At 32.2% G+C, this 25,198-nt stretch overlaps 4 protein-coding genes and 1 non-coding gene across 6 annotated transcripts; 3 read left to right on the top strand and 2 right to left on the bottom strand.

Annotated features, from left to right (window-relative positions):
* The first annotated feature begins 929 nt into the window (after positions 1-929).
* On the top strand, positions 930-3,227 carry LOC109797680 (putative xyloglucan endotransglucosylase/hydrolase protein 32). The gene is made up of 4 exons (XM_020357789.3): positions 930-1,225; positions 1,316-1,416; positions 1,726-1,943; positions 2,614-3,227. The coding sequence occupies exons 1-4, from the start codon at positions 1,030-1,032 to the stop codon at positions 2,978-2,980; spliced, it is 882 nt and encodes a 293-aa protein (XP_020213378.1). The 5' UTR covers positions 930-1,029; the 3' UTR covers positions 2,981-3,227.
* A 3,310-nt stretch (positions 3,228-6,537) lies between these two features.
* Positions 6,538-11,988, bottom strand: LOC109796389 (uncharacterized). Its single transcript, XM_083059217.1, has 13 exons — positions 11,504-11,988; positions 11,282-11,357; positions 11,085-11,174; positions 10,961-11,005; positions 10,677-10,757; positions 10,172-10,268; positions 9,892-9,950; positions 9,302-9,412; positions 9,067-9,206; positions 8,948-8,987; positions 8,431-8,493; positions 8,170-8,360; positions 6,538-7,359 (listed from the first exon to the last, which is right to left on the bottom strand). Exons 1-13 carry the CDS (start codon positions 11,911-11,913, stop codon positions 6,882-6,884), a joined length of 1,881 nt encoding a protein of 626 aa, XP_082915343.1. The 5' UTR covers positions 11,914-11,988; the 3' UTR covers positions 6,538-6,881.
* A 1,723-nt stretch (positions 11,989-13,711) lies between these two features.
* On the bottom strand, positions 13,712-16,363 carry LOC109797290 (uncharacterized). 2 transcript variants are annotated; one of them, XM_020357276.3, is made up of 6 exons: positions 15,822-16,363; positions 15,614-15,689; positions 15,416-15,505; positions 14,690-14,734; positions 14,473-14,565; positions 13,712-14,349 (listed from the first exon to the last, which is right to left on the bottom strand). In XM_020357276.3, the coding sequence occupies exons 1-6, from the start codon at positions 16,190-16,192 to the stop codon at positions 14,110-14,112; spliced, it is 915 nt and encodes a 304-aa protein (XP_020212865.1). In that variant the 5' UTR covers positions 16,193-16,363; the 3' UTR covers positions 13,712-14,109. The 2 variants fall into 2 exon arrangements, with proteins under 2 accessions (XP_020212865.1, XP_020212863.1); XM_020357274.3 differs by having other exon boundaries at positions 14,455-14,565; positions 15,822-16,362.
* Positions 16,364-20,211: 3,848 nt separating this feature from the next.
* Positions 20,212-22,523, top strand: CDC25 (Rhodanese/Cell cycle control phosphatase superfamily protein). Its single transcript, XM_020356739.3, has 3 exons — positions 20,212-20,371; positions 20,464-20,602; positions 22,096-22,523. The coding sequence occupies exons 1-3, from the start codon at positions 20,259-20,261 to the stop codon at positions 22,258-22,260; spliced, it is 417 nt and encodes a 138-aa protein (XP_020212328.2). The 5' UTR covers positions 20,212-20,258; the 3' UTR covers positions 22,261-22,523.
* Positions 22,524-23,800: 1,277 nt separating this feature from the next.
* TRNAI-AAU (transfer RNA isoleucine (anticodon AAU)) lies at positions 23,801-23,874 on the top strand. The gene has a single exon. It is a non-coding gene; the product is annotated as a tRNA-Ile (tRNA).
* The last annotated feature ends 1,324 nt before the right edge of the window (positions 23,875-25,198 follow it).

Raw genomic sequence — 25,198 nt, 5'->3', positions numbered from 1 at the left:
ATTGGTTGCAATCTATGTGGACTCGTTTTTTTGATTGATCAACATATTAAGATTATAAGCTACCATCACTAGGAAGGATTACTCCACGTGTCAATCAATCATGCATGTGCCCCCATTTCATTTCAAATCAAGCTTTGGGGTCCATTAATGGATAGCTTCTGACCCACCACTCTATTGATGAAGTTCACAGGCTCTAACACACCGTTACTCGCTTTGATCATGAGAATTGACAATATTAGAATCTGTCCCACATTTCCCTTGGTTTTAACTTTTATCTGTTTTATCATTTATTTCATTGGCTCATTTTGGCCCTTATGGGCATCTTGTGCTAGACTGAATGGTAAGTGACAGAACGAAAAGGGAAAATTGTGTGGTGAAAAAGCACCAAACGATGGGGGTTAATCCAGCTATTGCTTTCAGAGCTCAGACAAAAATACCTGTAGCCTTCAATGAATATGGAAAAAAGCCTAGAGACACAAGCCTAGGTTCTAGTTTGAATCAAAAAGCCAAGCAACACAAAATACAGAGGCACATTTATGGCACATCCATCTACCCCTTCTGTATCCCATCACCTGTTTTAAGCTTTACAACCAAGCTAACAGGTTTTCTGTCATAAATAGAGGTGGGGAAAAAGTAGTAGTAATAATGGGATAAAAGAAAGTTACACTATTAATGAATGTTACTAGCAAAATAGTGCGAAAGTTGCACTGATCTAAGTGCCTATGCAAATGCAAATGCAAGGTATTTTTTTTCAGACACATGTATCTTCCATTAAAATCAAAACTCGAATAATTAAATAATATCATAGGCATGTGATTACTTATAAATAATAATTGGTATGTCTAATTCATACAATCCCTCCATAATTCCACCATCAATTCTCAATTGCGGGACCCACTAGTTTTCCTATTTATATCAAACTCACTACTATACCTTGAGCACTTTCCCTCAGTTTCTCCCTCACACCCTTCATTTTACACACTGCAGAATCATTCTCCTTTCTGCTGACACTTTAACTAGCTTTTCCTCATGGCTCTCTTTATCTTTGCTATTTTAATCTTGATGGCCCCTTCAAGCAATGCCTATTGGCCACCTTCACCTGGCTACTGGCCAAGTTCCAAATTCAGGTCTATGAGTTTTTACAAAGGGTTTAGAAACCTCTGGGGCCCTCAGCACCAAAGTCTAGACCAAAATGCATTAACAATCTGGCTTGATAGAACCTCAGGTCTGAATCTAATCACTTTCAATGCTCTCTCTTTCAGTTTCATATCATTAAAACTTAATCCACTTCCACTGCTTCGTTTCTGCTTCACAGGAAGTGGCTTCAAGTCAGTAAAGCCATTTCGATCCGGGTACTTCGGTGCTTCCATTAAGGTCCAACCTGGCTATACTGCAGGAGTTATAACAGCTTTCTATGTAAGATATGGCCACAAGACATGATATGATAAGAAGTGTTGATTGGTTGAAACTGAAAGCTTACACATTCTGTTTTTAGCCTATTAATTAATTACTAAAACTTTAATGGTGACGCATTGATGTTGTATACTGCCATTTAATTACAATCTATCATTAATGATAAATTTGTTAACTTTTATAATAATCATCTTAAAAGAAATACAAAATTGTGATTTTTATTAGTTGACTGTGTAAAATGTTTTACAATAGTGCATGATTATTAAATCCGATTACTATTAGTACTTAAAGTAATTATTTGATTAATGGCAGCTCTCAAATAATGAAGCACATCCTGGTTTCCATGATGAAGTGGACATTGAGTTTCTTGGGACAACATTTGGAAAGCCTTACACATTGCAGACCAATGTTTATATAAGAGGGAGTGGAGATGGGAAAATTATAGGCAGAGAGATGAAGTTCCATCTCTGGTTTGATCCTACCAAAGATTTTCATCACTATGCTATTCTCTGGAGTCCCAAGGAAATAATGTAAGTCACTATACATTGTAACTGTTTCTGAATGTGTGTGAAATTGAATGCATAGATTTTCAGTGCTGGTCCAAAAGAGAAGGATAGACAAGATAGGCACTACTTCGTTTTCTCATGAAGTAGATAGGTAGGTGAGAAGATAAAAGAAACAGTGTAAGCTTGGATTCGGTGTATGTGGCAATTGGTTTGATTGGTTCTTATCATCTGGTATCACAAATAATGATTCCTAAAGCCTTTTTTATTATAACTATTTCTATAATTAGGAAAGGTATAAAAAGAAAAGACAGACAAATAAGTGATGTAACCGGATTCAAGTATTGGGAGATGAAAGGGAAATAATTTATTTTTTCTCTGAAATTAAGGAAAGCAAGTAGGGATTTGACAGGAATAGTAAACCATGTAGAAATATCGTAGAACCAAGGTCACATGAGTGGCACAAAAAACATAAGCATCGAAGTGTGGGGTAAACTAAAATGATACCCAACTAATGAGAAGTTAAAAGTAACATTTGATTAATTGATGTACTAGCTCTTTTGATGGCCACTTAGCCAATTGTATTTATAAAATGAGTTCCAAGTGTTCACTAGCTATATAGATTTTGTGAATCTTAAAACATGGTTAATAATAGTTATTACATAGTTGGTTTTAGTGACATTGAATGATGTGCCAGATTCCTTGTGGATGATGTGCCCATAAGGAGGTACCCGAGGAAGAGTGGTGCAACATTTCCTCTGAGGCCAATGTGGCTATATGGTTCAATATGGGATGCATCATCATGGGCAACTGAAGATGGAAAGTACAAAGCTGATTATAAATACCAACCTTTTGTGGCAAAGTATACGAATTTCAAGGCTAGTGGTTGCTCAGCCTATGCTTCTCGTTGGTGCCATCCAGTTTCAGCCTCACCATATAGGTCAGGTGGGTTGACTAGGCAACAAAACAGGGCCATGAGATGGGTGCAAAGATACCACATGGTTTATAATTATTGTCAAGACCACAAGAGAGATCACAGTTTAACACCTGAGTGTTGGCGTTGAGTACACTTAGCTTTTTGGTCCAAAAAACAAAAACACTGTTCTCTTGTGATTTGTTTTGTTTTTCTCTTTCAGAAAGTTTCTTTTACTTTAAAGGAGTCACTTGAGATGGGCCCCCCCGCATTATGCAAGTGTACGGGGTTGTGCGTCCAAGGCTCTCAAGACACGAGAATATTTGGAAGATTGTGTGTTTTTCTTTTAGACAGAGAAAAAAATGAAAGGAATAATAATAATATTATTAATATCTATCTATCTGTGTCCAATGGAAAGCAAAGTGGCCACTGTGTATGGGTCGGTGAATGTGGCACTCATACTGAAATCACACTCTTCATTTAATAATGTTGTTATTGTCATTTTGATGATGAAAACGAGAAGCTCTGTGTGTTTTGGGGAGAGGGGTAAATGTGCATGTTTTGTTTTGTTCCTAACATGAAGCTGGTTTATTACCAACACATTGGAAAAGTTTGTTGCATGTGAAAAGATTGCATGATTGTGTAACAGGTTGTGGACCATTGGTTTGATTGGAAAGCAACCGAAAAAGAAATGAAAATAATTACGACAGCATGTAATCATATCAAAAACCTTTTTTATCAATAAATAATAGGATTGCTTTGTCAATGTAACTGTTTGTAATCTAAAGTGGGTATGTGTTAGGAATTTATAATCACTAATTAAAATTTCTTAAACATATACTTATCTTTCTTCCAATACTTTCTTTCCTCCACATTTCTCTATTTCTCCCATTATTTTGTATGCCTCACGTGGGTTCAATTGGTTAACCTAAACTCACCTTATAAAATATAGTGTTTAGGCTATAATTTTGAACACGAATTAAATAACAGTCTTTTTAAATTGATTTTGGTTTAGTTTGTAAAAATTCATATAAGTTGAACCTTCAACAAGCTTGAACTTTATTCGAAAGCTGAAATTAAATATTAATTTTTTTTAACTCATTATATCTTATATTTTGTATCGGATTTAGAATAACTCAAATTTACTTAATCGAATTTGGGACTTATGCTTTAAATTTTATATCATAAAATTTTAATTTTTTTTAGTCCAATTTAATCATGGATTGGTCTTACCTCAACACATAAAATTCAGTACAAATTAAATTTATATCAAACTTGAAACTCATTTTAAAGGCCTAAATTAAATAAAATTTTTCAGATCAACCTCATTGTGGGCAACAACAGGTTTATCTTAATTGATTAAGAAGACGGTATGATTATTGTAAATTTTTCGATGCTAAGTTCAATCCAAAAAATAAATAAATAAGTTTATAAACTTCAATGGTACTATTAGTTTATTCGTATGACTCAATGAAATCAAATAACACTTTATGTTTTTTTTTTTTTTAACTTTGTGCAATTTGTTAGGATTACCATTTAATGTGGAAAAAAATAGTTGCACGTGAAAATAACAAAATGTTTATTTTTATTTTTTTTTAAAAGTGTGAAATTCTATTTACCTCATGAAAAACAAGTTCTCAAACATATACATACACATTAAGATTATTTACATAATTTTTTTGACAAACATTTTTAAGAAGAAAAATATACGAAAAAAAATAAATTAAACTTCTTTATAAACTAAAACTAACTTATGTATAACTTAGTTTGTAGAACAATGGAAGTTATCTCATATTAACTTTTATAAAATCTTATTTTTAACTTAAAGTTTATTTAGATAAATTTCTCTACGAGTACTTCTAATATAGAAAATAAGAAGGAAAAAAATAAATAAGTTCTTTTGCAAGTTAAAATTAATTTAGATAAAAAAAATTGTATTAATTTTTTCAAAAAGTTATTTTTAATTTATATATAAGTTAGTTTTAATTTATGAAAAAAATTATTTCATTTATTTCTTCATATTTTCTTCTGTTAGAAGTCTTTGCGGAGAAATTCATTCAAACAAATACTTATACATAAACTAGTTTTAGTCTAAGGGGAAAGTTATTTTAAATATAAAAAAAAAAATCTTTTAGTATTTTGCTAATGTATACCTTTTTTTTCTTCTCTATTTCAAGATAATGTATTGAATAAATATGTCTTTTGTTGTGCACTGACATTATGCCTATCATAAAGTTTGTTTGTGAATGTGTGCGCCAAATCAATTGAAACCATATGCCAAGTAATCGAGAATGAAACAAAACCAAACATTGAAATGGTAATCTAGTGGCAGTCCAAAAATCATGAAAATAATCAAGTATGATTGATTGTTGAAGATGCTCGAAGGCGATAATAATTCATAAATCAGAGGCCATCATAATGCGAAGATCAAACAAACGAGGTCGTTGGTGGATAGCTTTTAAACAATTAATGGAGTGACAATTATTGAATGTTTTCCAAACGAGATATGGTTAAGCATTACACCCCTCTCCCTTTCTCTGCATTTTACATTTTTTAAGGATAAGTTATTTGATGTGAGATGTTTTATTTGAATAATTACGAAGTAGTTAGAATTAATTTCTTTCATTTTAATTTCTAACACTTATTTTAATATAAAGTTTGTAATTGAAATTAATTTAAACACACATTTCAATGGCATTTAATAATTCAAAATAATTCTATTAGCATCCATTTTACTTAATTTTAATATGGAGAAGTTCTTCAACTGTATCATAATGCCCTTAACTACAGCACTTTTCGTAAGAATCCGTTATCCCATGCAAATCAATTGCTAGTAGGGACCTATAATGAGATAACAAGAAAAACAAAAGGAAAAAAAACATATTCTAAATTTTATATGTAATCAATGCCTTTTTTAATAAAAGTAATAATAATTTCATCTCCTTAATATCCATAAAATTATTTAATACATTATCAAATTATGATGTCAATCGATTTTCTAAAAGCATTGGATAATATATTATTAATACATTGGATAAAACTTTTTAAATACGTCAAATATTTTTCATCACCAAAAATATTAAATGACTTATATTTTAAATATAATGAACCCTTTTTTTTAATAAAAACCTCACTTTTATTACATTAACTGTTATCCTTAAACACATTTAATAAACTATTAAACGCTTCTAAAAGAAATAAGTTTTAAATATTTTTTCTATTTCCAATATATTAAATCTTTTTTTAATTAATATTTTCTACTTGTATTTCTTTATGCTCTAAGAAAAATCATTTATGCACATCTTGTATACTTTAATTTCAATCTCCCTTTATCACATCATCAACATTGATCGTAATGATTAGAAGCAAACATTATTTTACCCTTGTAAACGTCAACCCAAAAAAATAATCGTAAAACATAAAAAGACTTCATTTTTAATAGATTCTTTTAGATATATCATTGATTATATACCACTTCCAGAACGCGAAAACATGTCATTGCTTCATTTAATCTTGTTACAAGTTACAAACATATAATTGATTATAGGACAACATAAAGAAAACACGTCTATGGTTAATTTAATTTATTGCTTTGGACGCATAATCGATTATAAGTCACCTCCAGGAAAGAAAATGTGTACGCTTTATTTAATCAATTATGTTGGACATTTAATTGATTATATGCTGCATGAATTCACAGTAAGAAAGAATCCAGAAAAGAGGGTTATAGAAGTAAAGTTTGTCCACACATTTCTGTCATTTAATTTGATTATTGTCAGTTTGTCACAATATCAATATCAACATTGCTGCTCTTATACAAAAAATATTACAAAAATATGAAATAAAAAAAAACCCCTTCAAAATAATTACAGAAAAGTGAACAAAGTATTCATAGGCCCGGGGCAGAGAAATAAATATCTCAACTACTTTTAGGACAGCTAAAATTCAGAGATATAATTTTGCACAAAAAAAATCAACGCCAATGATTCCCCCCTTTTTTCTAGAAAGACGGATTGCGGCGATACAAGTTGCGAAATATAGAATTATCTTCCTCACGAGTGTCTGGAATTGAAAAGTTGCAATGAGTTTTCACTTAGACAACCAAGTATTCCATGGCTAGGAGAGTACCTAAGATCACGGGCCTGAGCTAGCATTTTGAATTGCTGAAGAACTCTAAAAGATGGCAGCTCATGCAAGACCAATTCACATGCAACTTCATCCCAAGATGCAAACACTCTGCTCTGATTCTCTATGTCCATAATTACACATTTAGGTAGACGAATTTTACTTACATTGGCATACGAGGAACCCGCTTTTTGAAAATGATGACTGTCCATTCTATTGAACAGGACATGAGTGCCTTGTACTCCGTATCCACTAGTAAGAGGAGTGGGCGATGGTTGAGATAGAGGAACATCCATGGACATGTCGAATTTTGGTCGGTAAGAAGCAACAATCTCATCACTACTAGGGCAATAGGCAAGGGATATGCAAACTCCTTGATTATCAGTTTCAGGAATCATAAGCGGCCTTCATGTTGAAAAAGTGAAGCATTAGGAGAGCTAATTACAGTAATAAAAATAAAAGTTAATCACCTATATACTGTCAGTATAAAGTTTTTTTACACTGGCAACCAATTATATCTTTTAATTGTGTTATGTCACTATTAAAAGTAAATGTGTTTACAGTGACATGATACAATTAAAAGATATAATTAGTTGTCAGTCTAAAAAAACTTTACACCGACAGTGTATAGGTGATTAACTCTAAAAATAAAGCATGACAACATTTCTACATGATTGCTTGCACCTGATGGAAACAAGTTGAAATTATGCAGTGGAAAATAGGATGATCCATCATATACTATATTATAAAAGCAGCTAACAATCCCAATTTTCGTAAACTAATTAAATTCAATTTATAGAAATAATGTGTAAATTTCCAAAATGCAAAAGAAATGACACTAACAAGAAACAATCTAAATTTTTTTTAACAATATACGTTTCATAGTATACATATTATATTACACTATCATACAAACTGAAAAATATCAGGCACAAAAGCAGTGAGGAGGCAAAAGGTATACGATTATTCCTAATGTCAGCATACTTATTGAAAACAATTCTATTTATAGCCACAGGTAAAGACCCATACAAATCCAGAAGAAAAATATGTAAGAAGGGGGGGGTGTTACAATTGTCCATCATAAATTCATAATTGAAAGATAACAATTACAACTATAACTGGATAGTGTCAGCCAGTGCAAGTTTAGTACAATATTTAAAAAGCAATGGTAATGGAACATATAAGGATAATATCCATAAACTGTAAACAGCCTACCGTTCTTCAGAATCAATGTTCCACTGACAAAGGCCAATGGCAGATGCAGATAGGATGGTTTTAGCGCCAGAAGGAAGACTTAAAGTTTGTGCAAGAGAATGTACAGTGTGCACAGGGTTGCTAGTCAACCCAACCAAAGATTTCATGGGTCCTGCAGTTTGCCGCATATCAAACACCAAGACAGAACCATTCTGCAGATATTATATGAAGATCAGCATTTGAAGTTCCCACATCCAATAAATACAAAACCAAAGTGCTGACCTGTAGTCCAGCATATATGTATTGCGAACCGTTGAGATCCCATGAACAAGACCAAGCAGGAACCTGGAATACAATTCTAGTAAAGGTGAAAAACTCGAGGGACAAATTGCAATCTTTATGCAATAAAATTAGCACAACAGCAGAAAAGGTGCACGGAAGAATCTATCATAAAAATCTATTTCTGTAAGTAGTTTGGATTATTTTCCATTATGTCATTTCTAAGATTCTGGAATCAGGGGAACTAAAAAGAGCCAAGCCATTTTGTCATGTGCTGTTTGCTGTTATGGGATACCTACTTACAACTGCATCTTTTAAGGAATTCAAACATTCAGTGGATTTTTATCTTATTTATGGTGTTCAGTTGATGGTTACATTAAATGGGCATTTTTTGGCTGTTCTTGAGGTTTTCTATTACTTAAGAAGGATAAAAAGTTAAATGTACAAGCAATAATAAATTACTGCCAAGAGCTTTGTTACTACTAATTTACCGAATCAAAATAATGAATCAAACTTCTACCTGCAGATCATAATTGATTACAGTGTTGCCGCTGTCCAAGCTGTAAGAAAAGGCAATACATAAAGGACCAACTTTTACTATGTCAGACAAAATGAATTTGTACTTTAATGCAACTATACCTGAGCACTGATAACTTCTTCCCTAATGAAGCAAAGAGAGCAAGACTACTATTAGAAGGAGAAATATGTAGGTCTTTAACACCATTTGTAGCTGAAGGCAGTATGATATCTTGCGCCTCATTTGGATATAACAAGCTCATCTACAAAGCCATGTTTCGATAAAGGTTTAATTGAAACCCTTCATTGTATAAGAGATACTAAAGCCACGCACATATTTCAAATTAAAGAATCTTACTTTAGTTAGCAGGTGCATTCCACCTACTGCCTTTGGCTTTTGTGCAATTAATAAAATTTGATTATAAATGTCCATATCAAAAACTCGTGCACCATCCAGATGAAACACTCCCTAAAAAGGATAAACAACTAATTAAATAAAATTCAAATTATCAACACAAATAGACAACACCATATAAAGATATAAATATTTAACAAAATAAGCATATAAGAGAGGACATGTTATTTAAAAACAACCTAGGATATTTTACACTTTACCTCCTTATAGTTCCACATACTCCCAACTTACCTTAAACTCTTTTTAAACCACTAAACCTCCCTGAAGTTTGGTTTCAATTGAAATCTGTTGAACTAATAAATTCCATTAAGCTTGTTAATTTAACTATGGTTCTAGGTTCAATAGCCACAGTTTTAACCATGCCAGCATTTTTCACTTCAACACAAAGTTTGGGGGTTAGTATGCCAAAAATTAGGAGGTCAATTGAAAAGGATGAAACTGAAAGAGAATAAAGTGTAATTTTCCCAAAATATACTGTCCTGCATATGCAATACATGGTGCTGTTAAGTAGGAGGGGAGAGAGAGTGGCATACCTTCAATTCAAAATTGCAAATGGAACCACTTCCATGGTACTGTGGGCCAAAGTTGTGCTCTACAAGTTACATTCAGTAAAAGTCAATGTGTTCAAAGCCACAAATTAACAGGGAAAAAAACTGGAGCAATGAATGAAATTAACTTCAATTTTTTTCTTGTTAAAAAAGGATTTGTTATTTTTGTTGATGTAGAAAGGGGGTGGGGAAGGAGGAGCAAAAGGAGGCAAATTATATAACGCAAAGATCTATCATTTCATCAGAACATTGAAAGGATAATTACCAGATTCACTTCTCCATTGAGAGTTTGCATTGCCATTTATCAAAGCAGATTGCCTGCTCTGCATATCTAGTAGCAGCTGCTCCAAATAAGTGTTTCTCTACAAGACCAAAGGTACAAACTGGAATTATTTAAAACTATACAGACAAAGATTGAGAGGGGTCAAAAAGGCTTATATGATATGCACAAAATCTTTATGCAGATTCACGCTGCTTAAATTTCTGTCCCCTTTGCCCCCGAAGCATAGTGTTGGTTTCAAAGTAACAAAAATAGTTGAAGATGTTAAATTATTGGGTTTTAAAGGAGGTAAATAGGCAAACAACGGAAACAGTGTTATCCTAAATGAACTAATAAAAAAGGGGCTAGGGGAAAATGATGTAACAATGTTGGCAAACATACACAACTATGTCGTCTATCAATTTCGTCTAAAATAAGATAAAATCAGGCACCAAAAAGTGGTTCTAACGGGAAAAAGTTTCTATCTTCAATACTAATGAATAAGGGATACCTCTGTAAGCTTCTGGACTTGAAGATGCAAGGCAGCTTCTCTCTTCTGCCATCCAGCTTCTTTCTTGCGCCAATCACTGCCCTGAGAACATAATTGATATAATGTTTTAACCAAGAATAATAGCAATATAGCCGCATATCCGAGGATAATCAAAGCCCTCACAAAGCCAGGAAGAAAAGATAGCATATATCCATGACTAGGGGAGGTGGACAACAGGGACAACTTTTCCTAAAAAATAATCACACTTAGCAACCAAAAGAAAAAAATATTCAACAGCTTAATACCTGGATTTCAAGGGCAACACATTTTCCCTCAAGCGACCGAATTCTCTGTCAACAAGAAAAAAGAGTAATCAGGCAAAATATTTTTTAAAGAGTTTCCTTTGTGCTTCCATAAAACCGACCCAACCTTCTGAGATTCTTCCTCAACGGCAACTACTCGAGAAGCATAGAGTTTCCTCACATCCTTCATCGAACATTTCCTATTACATTGAGGACACTAGAACCAAAGAACACAAAGACAAATGTCAGGTCCATTTTTCCGCTACATAAATTTCAGAAATCACATCTCAATTCTCAGCCAAACCAACCACAGTATACACTTACCTTCCCCGAATTTTTCCTCTGTTGAAGCCATCTTTTGATGCAAGACATGCCATATATGTGTCCACAAGGAAGACAACTGAACTCATTCACCGCCGAAAATTAAAATAAATCACCACATTGTTCACAAACACTTCACAACAATTTAACAACAAACACATCAAATTACAAAACAATCACACGCGAAGGGAAAATGTAACTTAGGGTAAGGGTTCACGGTTGCACCAGATGTGATGTTCGCCGTTGTTGGTCCAAACGTCCATGCAAATAGGGCAAAAGAGACCGTCAACCTCGGTGCGGCTCCACTCGTTCCCTTGACTATCGCCAGCCGCGAAGGAACACGAAGCCTCGCCTCCTTCGGTTCTGCGGCGCTTGTTTCCCTCATCTTCCGCGGAATTCTGCGATTCGTCGGGGATTACGATGACGCGAGGAGCGTCGTGCGAAACCCTAGGAGACGCGGCCACGGCGGGAACGTACTCTTCCTCATCGTCATTGTCGTCGTCGTCGTCTTCCTCCGTCTGGTCATCTTCGTGGTCGTTGTCTTCGTCGCTGGTGAGTCCAAAATCCGAAGGGCGAGGTGGCGCTGCAATTTGGTTATGGTCGAGGTCGAGTGATTCGAAGGGAGTCGTGGCCATTGCGAGAGAAGAGAAACCAAGTCAGGACACTGAGTGCCCCCAAACCTAAAACGACGCCAAATAAGAGACCATTTAAATGCGGGGAACTCAAAACGGAGGCGCGCAAAATTAAATAGAAAATAAAAGTATTGTATTGATACTTGATAGTATAAATCAAGTTCTCACTGTATAAAGTATAAACACATATCATCATGTTAGTAAATTTATTAATTTTCTTATTGATTAACAACGGTAAAATAATTTAGACCCCGTGCTTAATTATTAAATCCATAACTAAAATGTTTCCGAATCAACGAGGCGTTATATTTTTTTGTCGATAATAATTGAGACGTTTTCATCATTGATTGCCAATAAAATCAATTAAAATATTAGCTTCGATTATTAATTAATTTATAATAATGGTCGTCATAATTTATAGGTATGTAACTACTAATAAATTTTTAATTTAAACATATTATAAAGATGATACATTTTAGCGATCACTTTTTTTTTCACCTTTAATAAGATACTTTTACTTGGACATATTTAAAATTGCTAACTCATAATAATAATAAAATAAATCACTCACTCACATATTTATATGATTATCTTTTTTCAAGTCTTTCTTTTTCTACAACTATAATCTCTTAAAAATAAATGTAAAAAAGTACGAAATGTTTCTTTCTGTATTAGTTATTAATAAAGAAAATAGTTTTTTTTTTTTTTATGTTTTAAAAACAACAGCTAAAGGTACGAAATATTTTATTTTGTTCAAAATTTTCTTCCACTTTTAATTATTTATTATTAAAAAAATAAAGTATTTCGTATCTCTAGTTATTGTTTAAAAAAAACATAGTATCTCTGGTTGTTCAACCTGTAAACAATTAATACACTGATCTTGTTAATCTCTAAGGTAGATGTCCCTTTAGAACTAAGAACTTCCGACTCATTAGCTTGTATAATGTGTTTTAGTAGCTTATTTGAAAGGTGCTAGTGAATAGGCTAAAAACCGTTTCTCCTCGAGAAAGTTAGCCCCCTACAAAGCAGTTTTATTATGATAGAAGTGCAAACGATAATGTTATTGTTTTCTAGGAGGTTATTCACTCTATTTGGCTTAATAAGAGAAAAATAAGGGGAAACAATTTTTAAATTAGATCTTAAGAAAACATGACCGGGTGGATTGGAATTTTCTGAAGCAAACTCTTAGGTTTTTCTGATTTCCAAAAGTGATCATAATAAGTGTCTATTTTACCTATAAATTATAACCTTTTTGACATCTATCTAATTAAGTTTACAAGAAAAAAGTGTTTTACCCTTTAAAATATTGTAAAAATCAAATAATGTATAATTAGGTTAGCTTTAAAATATTGTAAAAATCAAATAATGTATAATTAGGTTAGTTTGTAAAGAGTTGATAGAGTTGATAGATTTTATATTGAGTTAATCACCTATACACTGTCAGTGTAAAAATTTTACACTGACAACCAATCATATCTTTTAATATTGATATGTCAATTGTTTATTTAATAAAATAATAATAAAATAAACAACTTTAAAATATATGATTAGTTATCAGTATAAAAAACTTTACACTAACAATGTATGAATGAATGATTATCTCTTTTATATTTATGCACCCTTGTGTTTTCATGAAGATTTGATCAAGTTCCAAGTCCCCCTAAAATCTTATGGATTTGCTCAGCCAATCATAAATGGGCTCGGCGAATCATAGCCAGAGATGATTATAAACATAAATTTTTGCAATTTTCAAAACATAAATATATAAATTATAAAACCATATAAAACATAACATGAATAATAAAATAGAAATAGCTAAAAATTATCATCAATATACAAGTATATTCATCCAAATACAAGTAATAAAATTATATAAATAATCCATACTGTATTAAAAATTCATCTAGTCTTCTAAGTTAATATAATTTAATAACATCGAGGAAATAATTTGAAGGAATTTTCAATACTTTAGAGGTAATGTAACATGATTCTAACACTTTTAAGAATTGCTAATATAATTTCAATACTTCAAGAATTGACCATTTAAGAGAGGGTAATAATTTAGGGACTAAATTGATTGTTTATTCCAAAAAATCTATATATAAAAACATGAACAAAAGTATCTCTCAACTGAGGCATCAATCTTTCGTCCATAACAAATATGAATGTGCAGTGGAGCACGAGCTTTGCTCCAAAGCTTCAATTCGCAGCATCACGGCCTGCATATGTTGCTCCAGTCCATAGTATCACGGCCTGTATCTGTTGCTCCAAGATAGCAATCCTCTGCTCAGTTCTAGTGATCCTCTCCTCAAGTGTGACAGAGCCCGCTGAAGGAATTTGATTTTGAGACTCAGACAGAGAAGACATGCCACGCCACACGTTCGCAAATAAATCTGCAGTGTTGTAAACCTGTCCTTGCTTCTTACTGTCAGCAATATCCTGCCAGATGACATGCTTAGAGGACATACTTACCAACAAAGCTTTCTATCATCTATAATCTATATAATAATAATAATGATGACGACTACAATGTGTGAGAGATACCTTAAGAGTAAGAGATACCTTAAGAGATGCCTCTGTAAGCTTCTGAACTTGAAGATGCAAGGCAGCTTCACTCTTCTGCCATCCAGCTTCTTTCTTTTGCCAATCAGTGTCCTAAGAACATATTTAATACAATGTTTTAACCAAGAATAACAGCAATATAGCCTCATTCCAGAAAGCCCACACAAAGCCGAGCCAGGAAGAAAAGATAGCATATTTAATACAATGGCATCCTTACCTTACTTTCAAGGGCAATACACTTGGCCTCAAGTAACCGAATTCTCTGCCAACAGAAAAGGTGTAATCAGGCAAACTCTTTTGTTAAAAATGTCTTTCGGTTTTCACATAGAGTAAATTACATACACCCAAGTTTGTGAGAGACAAGAACCCTTTTATAGTACCTCCCTGTAAGGTCACAACGTAATGTTTTTAAACAATTAAGCTGTTAATGTAATGTTTAAGGAGTAATCATAGTTGTTGATCCCGGATAACAGCACGGCGGTCTCCAAAAGTGGGATAGCAGGACAGTGAAATGACCGCTATTCTAATAGATATTTATATATATAAAATAATTAATAATATATATAAGCTAAACACACAGAAGAAAAAAAAACTCAATTCATGCATTAATCATTTTCAATAATAAAAGTTCATAGCACCTAAACAAAACATGAATAAAAAGTCAAGAGTACAAGGTGCTTAAAGCTTTATATCATCTAAAGTTAAAGCCTAAAGTAATTAAAATACTAAAAAAGTAAACATTAAAATTCAATCTTCATCCTACTGACCACTGATGATATGGAGTATCAGTGTAATATTTTTCAAACAATTAAGGAGTTAGTGTGTCTAAAGAGTACGAGAGTAATGTTTTTCAAACAATTAATAAGTGTAGGAGAAGAAAAAGTAAAAGGTGTATATGTATTTTACTCTTTCACATATAATATGCAGATAAAACTGAACCAACCTTATGAGATTCTTCATCAACAGCCACAACTCGAGAGGCATATAATTTTCTCACATCCTTCATCGAACATTTCCTATTACATTGAGGGCACTAGAGCGAGGAAGAACACGCAAAAGATAAATATGAGGGATATTTTTATGGTTCAATACATAAATTTGGGAAAGTACATTATCAACCAAAAGCACTGAGTTCCCTTACATTGGCAGAACCTGCCCTACGTTGAAGCCATCTTTTGATGCAAGACATGCCATATATGTGTCCACAAGGAAGACAGCTGAACTCAAAAAATTAAAACAAATCACCACATTGTTCACACATACTCAACAGCAATTTAACAATAAACATATGGAATTAAAGAACAATTATAGAGAGAATGCAATTTAGGGTAAGGGGTTTGCGGTTGTACCAAATGTGGTGTTCGCCCTTATTGGTCCAAACATCCATGCAGATAGGGCAAACGAGACCATCAATCTCAGTGCGGTTCCACGCGTTGTCATCGGAACCAGAAGACTGGCCTTCTTCGGTTCTGCGGCGTTTCTTTCCCTCTGCGGCGCAATTGGGCGATTCATCGGGCATGACGATTGCTTCGTCGGATGGATCAGGAGTATGAGGCGCGTCGTGAGAAGCCGTGGGAGATGGCACATCGGTGATGTAGGGTTCTTCGTCGTCTTCGACGATTCCTTCGTCGCTTGAGATTTCACCTGCTGTGGCTGCAAGGAGGTGTGCGGCTTCAGTGTCGGAAAGGTCGTAGTGGTGTGGCTCAAACGGAGACGCCATTGCAGTGGGTGACGGAAGAAGAAAGAGAGGCAGAGTGAAGAGAGTAGCCCCAAACCTAAAAGCGACAGCCGAAGGGCGATCGTTTAAATGTGAAGAGGAAACAAATTCCGAGGAAGGAAGGGGTGACGAGGACCAACTCGTTTCTTGAACCCCGTATAGCCCAGTTTTGTTTTTTTATTTTTAAGATATAATATATGTTAAATATATTAGTATGTGATGTTCACTAATCTAAATTAATCCAAACTCATTCATAATTGATTCTATCCATATTAAACAAATTTGATTCATTTTGATAAAAAATTTAAATCGATCTATTTTATAAAATCAGTTCAGTTATTTGATTTATTTTTATAAAATAGATCGGTTTAATTTGATTTAGTTTTAAAAAAAATTTGATTCATATATAAGTAAAAAATAGATAACTATACTGTATTAAACTGATCCAATTTCAAAAAATTTAATCCATATTTTAAAAAAATCAAATCGATCCACTTTATAAAAAAATAGATCAGTTAACCGATCTATTTTTATAAAACGGTTCGTTTTTGTTCGATTTTAATTTTTCAAAAAACCGATTCATAAACACCCCTAACCAACATCTTACTCAAGGATATTAGAAGATGCATTAAGTAAGGAAGATCCATTAATAATACTTGAAGGTTAGCTTATTGTCCATGGTATATGGTGTTGAATTCAATTTTTATACCTATTATATAGTTGTTAAATTGTATTTTATTTGTAGGCAAATATTATCTTAAGGATGCGAGTTTCATGCTTAAACACCATATTATAACACCATATAGAGGTGTTCGTTATCACTTGAAGGATTATTTTGTTCATGACCCTCAAAATCCTAAATAATTATTTAACCTTCATCATTCTTCACTCATAAGTGTAATAGATAGAACACTATTTTTTTTATAAAAATATTTCAATTATAGCAAGTGGCACCAAACCTCAATATTCATTTGAAAGTATGACAAATATAGTAATTGCATGTTATGTCTTACATAATCTTTTGATTGATATCCTAGAAGTTTTCATGAGTTGTTTCAATATGAATATAGATCACAAACACAACATATCTTGATTATGGAAGATATTTTTTTCCACATAAAACACTCGATTATGGAAGATATTTTGTCACTAAAGAACAAATGAATACATATATTGATGATTTTTATGGAAAAGCATATGTGAAACCAAATTGATTTTTTTTAAGTAGAGGATTTCAATTTCAACACTATTTGTAATATCAGGTGCTTGAAATCTTTGTTTCACTTAGAGGATCATACTTTCCTAATTTAGTCAAGGTTTTCTGTGACAATTTTACCATCTCTAGTGTTAACATATAGTGCTTAGAAATTCAAAATGTCAAGGTTCGAGGGAGGCCACTTGATTGGTTAACAATTGTCAATGTGAGAATTATGACCGCAACATTGCATTAGCTGGAATGACAAGGTTAAGAACCTAAGGATTAAACTTAAGAAGCGCAACTAGTTTAGTAGTAGATGATAGATTGTTATATTATATTTTGGTTCATACATTAGTACCCTAACAAGGTAATTATGTATTATTTACTAGTGATGACATAATTCTTTTATGCGTTATGAAACAAAATTTTGCAATCAATTGACCTTATTACATATGTCAACATACGAAGAAATGCAAAGAAAAAAGTGATATGTACCTTCTATATGTTATATTTATTTAAAAAATACTAAAAATTCATGGCATGGATATGGTTGGAGACATTGAGATTATACCTACCTCGACTAATTATTTTAATCAACGTACCCTAAACAAATTGAATATGAATAATGTTAATGGAGTGTGGTAATATAATGATGAGCAATGACATATTGAAAAAGATGATGAAGATGAAGGTAACAATCAAAATTAAGATGTCTATCATGAGCCAAAGTCTTCCCAAGATAATGATATTTTACATTGTATTTATGTTGACATTCAAGGCTTACAAGATGGATTAGAAAATTTAGAAGTCATAGTTCAAGCTTTGAATGCAAAAATTGACACAAGGTTTGAAGAATTGGATTAAAGGATTACAACACTTGGAAGTTTATACTTGTACAAAATGTTTGAGTAACTTAATTATAATCTAAGTGTCTTTTATGTATCTCCATTTATATGATTGTGTTTATGTTTTTATTATGTGGTTAAGTACCAAATTAAACTTTACGCTTGCATTGTGAGTATGAACCTATTTTATACATTTTATTATTTATTTTAGTTAGACTTTATTAAATTATGTTTATGTTGTACATTAATATTATATTAATATTAATTTCAAAGATAATTATATACTAAAAATGGTTGTTTATCATTAATATGCTCCTCTTATGTTCACTTTTTCAAAGACAATTATGTCTTTATATTTGTAACCTTTTTTTTTTACTGATACATATCTAAGAATAAAATAAGAAAATAATTTATATACAAAATAAAAACTAATAAAGAAGTATAATTACCATAGTTTTAAAAATCGGACCGGTCATCAAACCAGTTAGGGTACTAGGTCAGTGGGTCAAAGGTTGAACCGGTGGGTCATTAATTGAACTGCATGACTTGATTTTTATTAATTTTTTTATAAAAATATTTATATTAAATATATTTTATACTTATAAATTTCAATAAATTCATATCTTATTTTAAATTTCAGTTTTCATCTTATTTAAAATTATCTTTATTTTTATTTTATATAAAGAAATACATAAAAAAATTACATATTAAATTGTATAATAATATAAATTAAAAATATATATAATATGCTTACAATTTATATTACAAAACAATATATATAATATCTACATAGATATTATATTATTAAATATATAATTTAGAATTAATAATATATTATAAAAATTATTTAAGTTGCATATATTATAGACAAATATATTAGAATGAGTAGTTATTCTTATGCTTAATAAGACTCTTTACTCTTCCATTAACAAATTTAATTCTCATTGTTATTTTTGTGGTTTGTGGTCCTTTAAAAAACTTTTTTTAAAAAAATTTTGGGGTTGAACTGGTTTGACCCACCGGTTCACTGGTCGAACAAAAAAATTGACTGGTTCAATCCAGTTTAAAGCGGGTCGAATACATGATCGATCCAACTTAAGATTCGGACCAGCTGGACTACCGGTTCCTGGTTCAACCGGTCCGATCCGGGTTTTTAAATACCGATAATTACCCATTTTTTTAAAAAAGTTTATTTTTCATGAAAGCACCGATTGCTACTTATAATTAATAATTAAAATTAATTATAAACAACATGTTAATCGAAACAATGTCATTGGAAAGTTATAAAAAGTGATTTTATTCAAATAAATAAGTTATTTATTCAAATAAAAAATATTTCTAAATAAAATGTTTATTTGAATAAAATTATATTTCAAAAGTGATTTTATTTAAATAGATATGTTGTTTATTTGAATAAACAACACGTTTTGAATGAACATATAATTTTACTAAAAGGTGAAATTATATTTATTGCCAATTATAATCGGTATCATCTTTTTTTTTTTTTATTATTCAAATGAAACAATTCTATAATATTATTTTTCTTAATTTTTTTTCAAATAAAAAAATCTTATATTCACTTTATTTTTTTATTTGTTTTTCTCTCTCCTTTATTTTTCGCTTAATTTTTTTTTTTCTGAACAATCGAACACAACGAAGAAGTTGCATTGTAGAATGCGTCAACACGAATTTGTTTGGGCCATTTAACGTAGAGCATTGATGCACTCTTTTTGATATTTTTTTATTCATTAAAAATTATACAAAATTATGAATAAAAAAAATTACAATGACGGATTTTATTAAACAATTAAGAAATAATATAAACTAAATTTTATGATTTATAAACCATGCCAAACAATGAATAAGTTTTTTTTTTTAATTTTTTTTTATATGGATTCCAACGCAAGAAAAATTCCTCTGGACACAATTTTGTGCGTTGCATCTCAATAATTTATTTGGATTTAATGAAGCGAGTTAAATTGAAAAAGGGAAATAATTAGGGGATGGAGGTGCAGTTAAATTAAAAATGAGAAGAGTTGAGAGCAGATACGATTTGATGGCTCGTAGTGTATCGTACATTACTGGGTCGCAGCTTCTCTCTCTCAGATGCCATCCAAGCATCGCCATCGTTGATGTCAGGTAAGACTTGAGAGTTTAGAGTTTAGAGTTTAGAGTTCATCTTTCGATAATGGACGTTGTTGAATGCTAATTAGTGTTTGTGTGTTCTCAAGGGACGATGAGAGGAGTTACGACGGCCACATATCCGGCTCTCTTCATTACGCAAGCGACTCTTTCTCCGATAACATCTCAAATCTCATTCAAGCAGTTAAAGGCAAAGACACTCTCGTCTTCCACTGCGCTCTAAGTCAGGTTCCCATTATTTCCACTCTCTCAACCCCGATCTACTTTTTTAGGAATCTCATTTTCTTTTTCATTTACCACCATATTCTATTGCATCTATCATAGCCAAAAACCTTAGGAGGGAGTGGAGTATAGGCAATTAGGCACAAATCACAAATATGTTAATTTCTGTTGTGAGAATCTCATTCTAGTGAGAGGTATTCTTGTTCATTTTGGACTTTTCTTTGCCAGGTATGTATCTGTTCCGTTGTGTCCGTAAATATGGGTAAACTAATTGGTACAAGTTTTTCATTATTAGCTTCTTCAAAATCTTATTTTTAATTAATTTAATAAAATAGTTTTAGCTTATGTTGAAACTATTTTTAATTTTTCTTCCTATTAAGTGTTTCTGAAGAATTTTATCCAATCAAACCGATAGACTTTTAGTTATCTTTTCAATTTCAAGTTTATAACGAAATTTGCTTGTTTGTTGTAGTCAAACACAGAGAGAGAGATTGTTAGGGGCCACCATATAGATATGGAACAGTTAATTGATTATAGGAAGGATAGTCTGAGAATATGTCAAGTGTATTACAGGAGAAAGAAGAAAGATAAGAGAGTTAGTCAGTTATGATGAGCTGGCAATTGTTACTAGTAGCCAGTGGGAATTGTTGAGGGCTGGCTGACCAAACAAATAGGTAAGCTGTAAAGAGAAGAGGGGGAGAAAAATTGTTGTAAGGCAGAGAGATAATCTCTGAAGGAGCCCTGGGCTCTGGTTCTTTGAAAGAGTTGTTGATAGTGAATGACACTCTTTTCTTCCTTCTTGCAATTCTTTGGTTGGCGTCAATCTTCTGTTCTTTTCTTTTTGATGGTTGGTTCCTAACTGTGTTGCTTGTTTGATGCAAAGGAAGAGTTTAACAATAGGAAAGGGAGTTGGCTAAAAGAAAGCCAATAATGAGGAAAGGCAACTGCAGTTGTTCGAGTCTTTGAGGGAATAAAAACTCAGTTTTTTTCGTAGGAAAGAGAAATAAGGAATGAAGTTTGTTGATATTGTCTTTTGACTGTTTTTATCATCTTCAACTGGTGATTTGGTGTTGGCAAAGTGTGACATTTATTATTCTGTATCAGATTCATTTTCCTTTTCTAGGATGATCTTGTCATTTAGAAGTCCAAATTCTGCATGATTGATTGATCAGCTTCTTATACGCATACACTGACTGACTTGAATTGTTTTTTGTCTTTCCATTGCTAGTGTCTTTTCAGAATGTGGTTAGTTGATTGGTGTCGTAGTGATATCAATGCCTGACACATTTGATATTCAACTTATGTTATGATTCAAATTCTGCATTTGAGTTGGTTCCAAGATACAATGGAATGTTATATCTCAAAACCTTAAAAAACTCAACTTGACATGTCAGAAACTAGTTTCTACTGATTATGGGGACATGTGTCTTCCTACACACTTTTTCTATAATACCAGAAATTGTCTCTCTAAACTGAAAGTGGCATAAACTATTTTGCAGGTTCGTGGCCCAACTTGTGCTAGGAGGCTCGTCAATTATCTTGAGGAGAACAAGGAAGATACTGGGATAAAGAACATTATGGTCTTGGAACGTGGCTTCAATGGGTGGGAAGCTTCTGGTAGACCTGTTTGCCGCTGCACTAACATTCCTTGCAAAGGAGAGTGAGAGCCTTGGTCAAAGACGTCTTTGTGGTTGGATGGAATCACGGAGGCATATCGTCTATCTTATATATGCACACATTTGTATACAAAATGTCTAAAGCAGTAGGATGACCACTATGATTCCATCATTATATCTAGGTAAAACCCAAGATGTCATAGATAAACTAAATACTGTGTTTCTGTTTTGGCCATCACTTAATAATGTTGTAAGAAATCCTTCGATGGAGACCGCCTAGAATAACAAAGGTACTCTTTTTTTCTTTCTGATCTTTCCGTATGTATTACATAACACAATTTGATCAAATATGGTTGAGGTTCTGCTTTGACTAGTTTCATGGGATAGTCCTAGGGAAGACTAGCATTTTGGAGACTTGGGATTTCCCTGAAACTCAAAATTGTCTCTAACAAGCTTGCTAAAATGGAAATGGATATGTGCAATAGCCATATCAGTGAATCTCAAGGTTGAGGCGTCATGGGGCCAACATTTTTAGCCTTTGATATGCTATGAAATTTTGCTTGTGTTCAATGTGACAGCAAAACAATCTTCAAAGCCACATATAATCCTTGACTACTTTATCTTTGGTAATAATGTCATCAAAATCATAACTCCCTCCCTATGTTGGTCCTTTGTCTCATGCTATTTTGGAGGTGCTTCCGAAATGCTCGTGTACCTCTGGCTCTTTAATGCTAAAAACACAATGACAATCCAAGCGACCTAAACAAGATGTAAAACGGATTCCAAGAGTCATTATTGTCATATATCATAGCCTATATCTGGTCTTCTTTAACGTGACATAAAATATACTAATAGTCGTTGCATCGGCAGGAATAACAAGTTGAAGACGTTTGCTGTTGCGTTGTTCGAAAGCCGAAATGTGACCCAGAAGGTCCAATATTTTAAGGGTGTAAACAACATTACCTTGATAAATTAAAGTATTTTGGTAGAGTTTCTTCCACCATTAGGTTATCCGCTTTACATTCACATAGTTTTTCTCTACACATTTCAATTACCCTCTTGTGCCATATTAGTTATTCAATATGAGTATAGAGATACAATTTTAAGAACTATTAAATAAAGTGAAAAAATGTTTATAATATTAATTTGATCTAACAAAAATTAAGAAGTTAAAATTCTATTTTGTTTGTTCATCGGTTTCAAAAGTCCATCATGCTTCTAATCAATTAGTTGATACAAGTGCAAAGTCGTGACATGAAAAAAGTCAAATAAAAAACTAATTATTATTAGTTTAAAAATTGATAGTTCCAAAAATCTATCAAATTTAGGTGAACATTGCAGAATTTCTCATATTTTAAAACATAAATTCATCTTAAATACCTAGAGTAATTTTTGTTTTCTAAAATGGCAATTCAGTGATATACACTTGTTTATTATCCACCGGAAAGAAATTAATCGATTAGTAAAAGAGGAATGGATAGAATGAAAAATTATGGCAAGAAGATGAAGAATATGAAAAATTTATGAGTCCTATTAGTCCAGTTAAATTAATACTTTATTATTTATCATTTACGAGTTGATCAACGGTGGCCTATTAGCTCAGTTGGTTAGAGCGTCGTGCTAATAACGCGAAGGTCGCAGGTTCGAGACCTGCATGGGCCATTTTCATTATTTTGCTTTATTTTATTTTTTCGTTTTCGTTTAGTTATCATTCTTTGATCTCGAAGATGGGTGAAGATAGATAAGAATGTACAACATAAACTTAAAATTGACATGTGATGGATGTCAAGTAGGGCTGCCACTCAGGAATTGAAAAGTATGATTAAGTTCAAATCCCATTTTGTGGTCTATCACAATTTCTATTGTTGTTGTTATAGAAACATAATCCATGTTAACAAAAAGGTTCTATTCCAAACTCCAAAGTATTTTCTAGTTTGAAAATGAAAGACTATTCCTGTATGAAGATAATAAAGTCAATTATGAATTATGCATTGATTGTTTATAAAGACTATTCCTGTACAATTTCTATGCTTTGGTAAACTCTTTACGTGAAAAACGGCATAAGACGGCACTGCCATTATTTATAAATACCCCATCTTATTCTCATGCTTTGTGTATGTTTGATTTTATCTGCCACATAAGTTGTATAGGAAAATAAAAGGTTGAAAATTGTATTTGGTGCCCCATGAGAATAGTAACTTTTATTATTACCAACTACTATTGAAGAAAATAAAACCATTTTTTTTTTGGAAAGACATGAAAGTGAGGCCCGTTGGGCCTTCCTATTCATTTCTTCAAGCCCATGTTCAACGTTCACTTTTCAGCTGCCAGTACTCTTATGTAGGGTTACATCTGATATAGTTACCCTACAGTTATGATACTCATCCCAAATACTATGAGTGCACGATTAATAAATTTAAATTAAATTATGTTTTTATGATTGATTTCTTTACTTGGCTGCCAAGAAATCTAAGATTGTATAAACATCAAGTTACGAGTTGCGCAAATAATCATATGTCATATATTTGATTGTTTATTTTCTGTCATCCATCTTTCATCGAGTCAATATTATATATAATTATTTATTTATTTATTTATTTATTTATTATTCTGCACTATACATCCCATCAACACCAGTTTGGGATTTCTTCAACACATGTTTAATTATTTAATTAGAATTCTGCATTATCTTCACCGCCTTCAGGATTTATATATTGACTATTGTCTTTGAAAGTCAAATAAAATTATTCTAATGTATCATACATATATACTGTAAATGTGCTACGGAGAACATATAATTTACTGTCATGTTACACATGATCTTTTAAAACTAATAGAGAGGATAATAATATATCAATTTAGGGATTAAACCAATGAATATTTAATAAAATAAATAAAAAGGGGGGGGGGGGGGTAATAGTTTGAGGAGAAAATTAATAGTATATTGTTATAAAATCATTTTCTCTCTTCCTCGAATGAAGGATAC

This window comes from Cajanus cajan, chromosome 6, assembly GCF_000230855.2.
Source record: "Cajanus cajan strain Asha chromosome 6, NIPB_CcT2T_4, whole genome shotgun sequence".
NCBI lineage: Eukaryota > Viridiplantae > Streptophyta > Magnoliopsida > Fabales > Fabaceae > Cajanus > Cajanus cajan.
The sequence above is the reverse complement of the archived record's forward strand: the minus strand, read 5'-3'. Positions and strand labels throughout refer to the sequence as shown.

Bases quoted from the DNA above. Each gene is read 5' to 3' on its own strand.
- LOC109797680 (XM_020357789.3), top strand. From the start codon at position 1,030: ATGGCTCTCTTTATCTTTGCTATTTTAATCTTGATGGCCCCTTCAAGC. The intron at 1,226-1,315 runs GTCTGAATCTAA...TCTGCTTCACAG, and splicing joins CTGGCTTGATAGAACCTCAG to GAAGTGGCTTCAAGTCAGTA. The intron at 1,944-2,613 runs GTAAGTCACTAT...ATGATGTGCCAG, and splicing joins TGGAGTCCCAAGGAAATAAT to ATTCCTTGTGGATGATGTGC.
- LOC109796389 (XM_083059217.1), bottom strand. From the start codon at position 11,913: ATGGCCACGACTCCCTTCGAATCACTCGACCTCGACCATAACCAAATT. The intron at 11,358-11,503 runs GTGCAACCGTGA...GAATGAGTTCAG, and splicing joins AACGGCGAACATCACATCTG to TTGTCTTCCTTGTGGACACA. The intron at 9,951-10,171 runs GTAATTATCCTT...TGTAACTTGTAG, and splicing joins TCAATGGAGAAGTGAATCTG to AGCACAACTTTGGCCCACAG.
- LOC109797290 (XM_020357274.3), bottom strand. From the start codon at position 16,192: ATGGCGTCTCCGTTTGAGCCACACCACTACGACCTTTCCGACACTGAA. The intron at 14,735-15,415 runs GTTGGTTCAGTT...TTCTGTTGGCAG, and splicing joins TTGATGAAGAATCTCATAAG to AGAATTCGGTTACTTGAGGC. The intron at 14,566-14,689 runs GTAAGGATGCCA...ATATGTTCTTAG, and splicing joins GTATTGCCCTTGAAAGTAAG to GACACTGATTGGCAAAAGAA.
- CDC25 (XM_020356739.3), top strand. From the start codon at position 20,259: ATGAGAAGAGTTGAGAGCAGATACGATTTGATGGCTCGTAGTGTATCG. The intron at 20,372-20,463 runs GTAAGACTTGAG...TGTGTTCTCAAG, and splicing joins ATCGCCATCGTTGATGTCAG to GGACGATGAGAGGAGTTACG. The intron at 20,603-22,095 runs GTTCCCATTATT...ACTATTTTGCAG, and splicing joins TCCACTGCGCTCTAAGTCAG to GTTCGTGGCCCAACTTGTGC.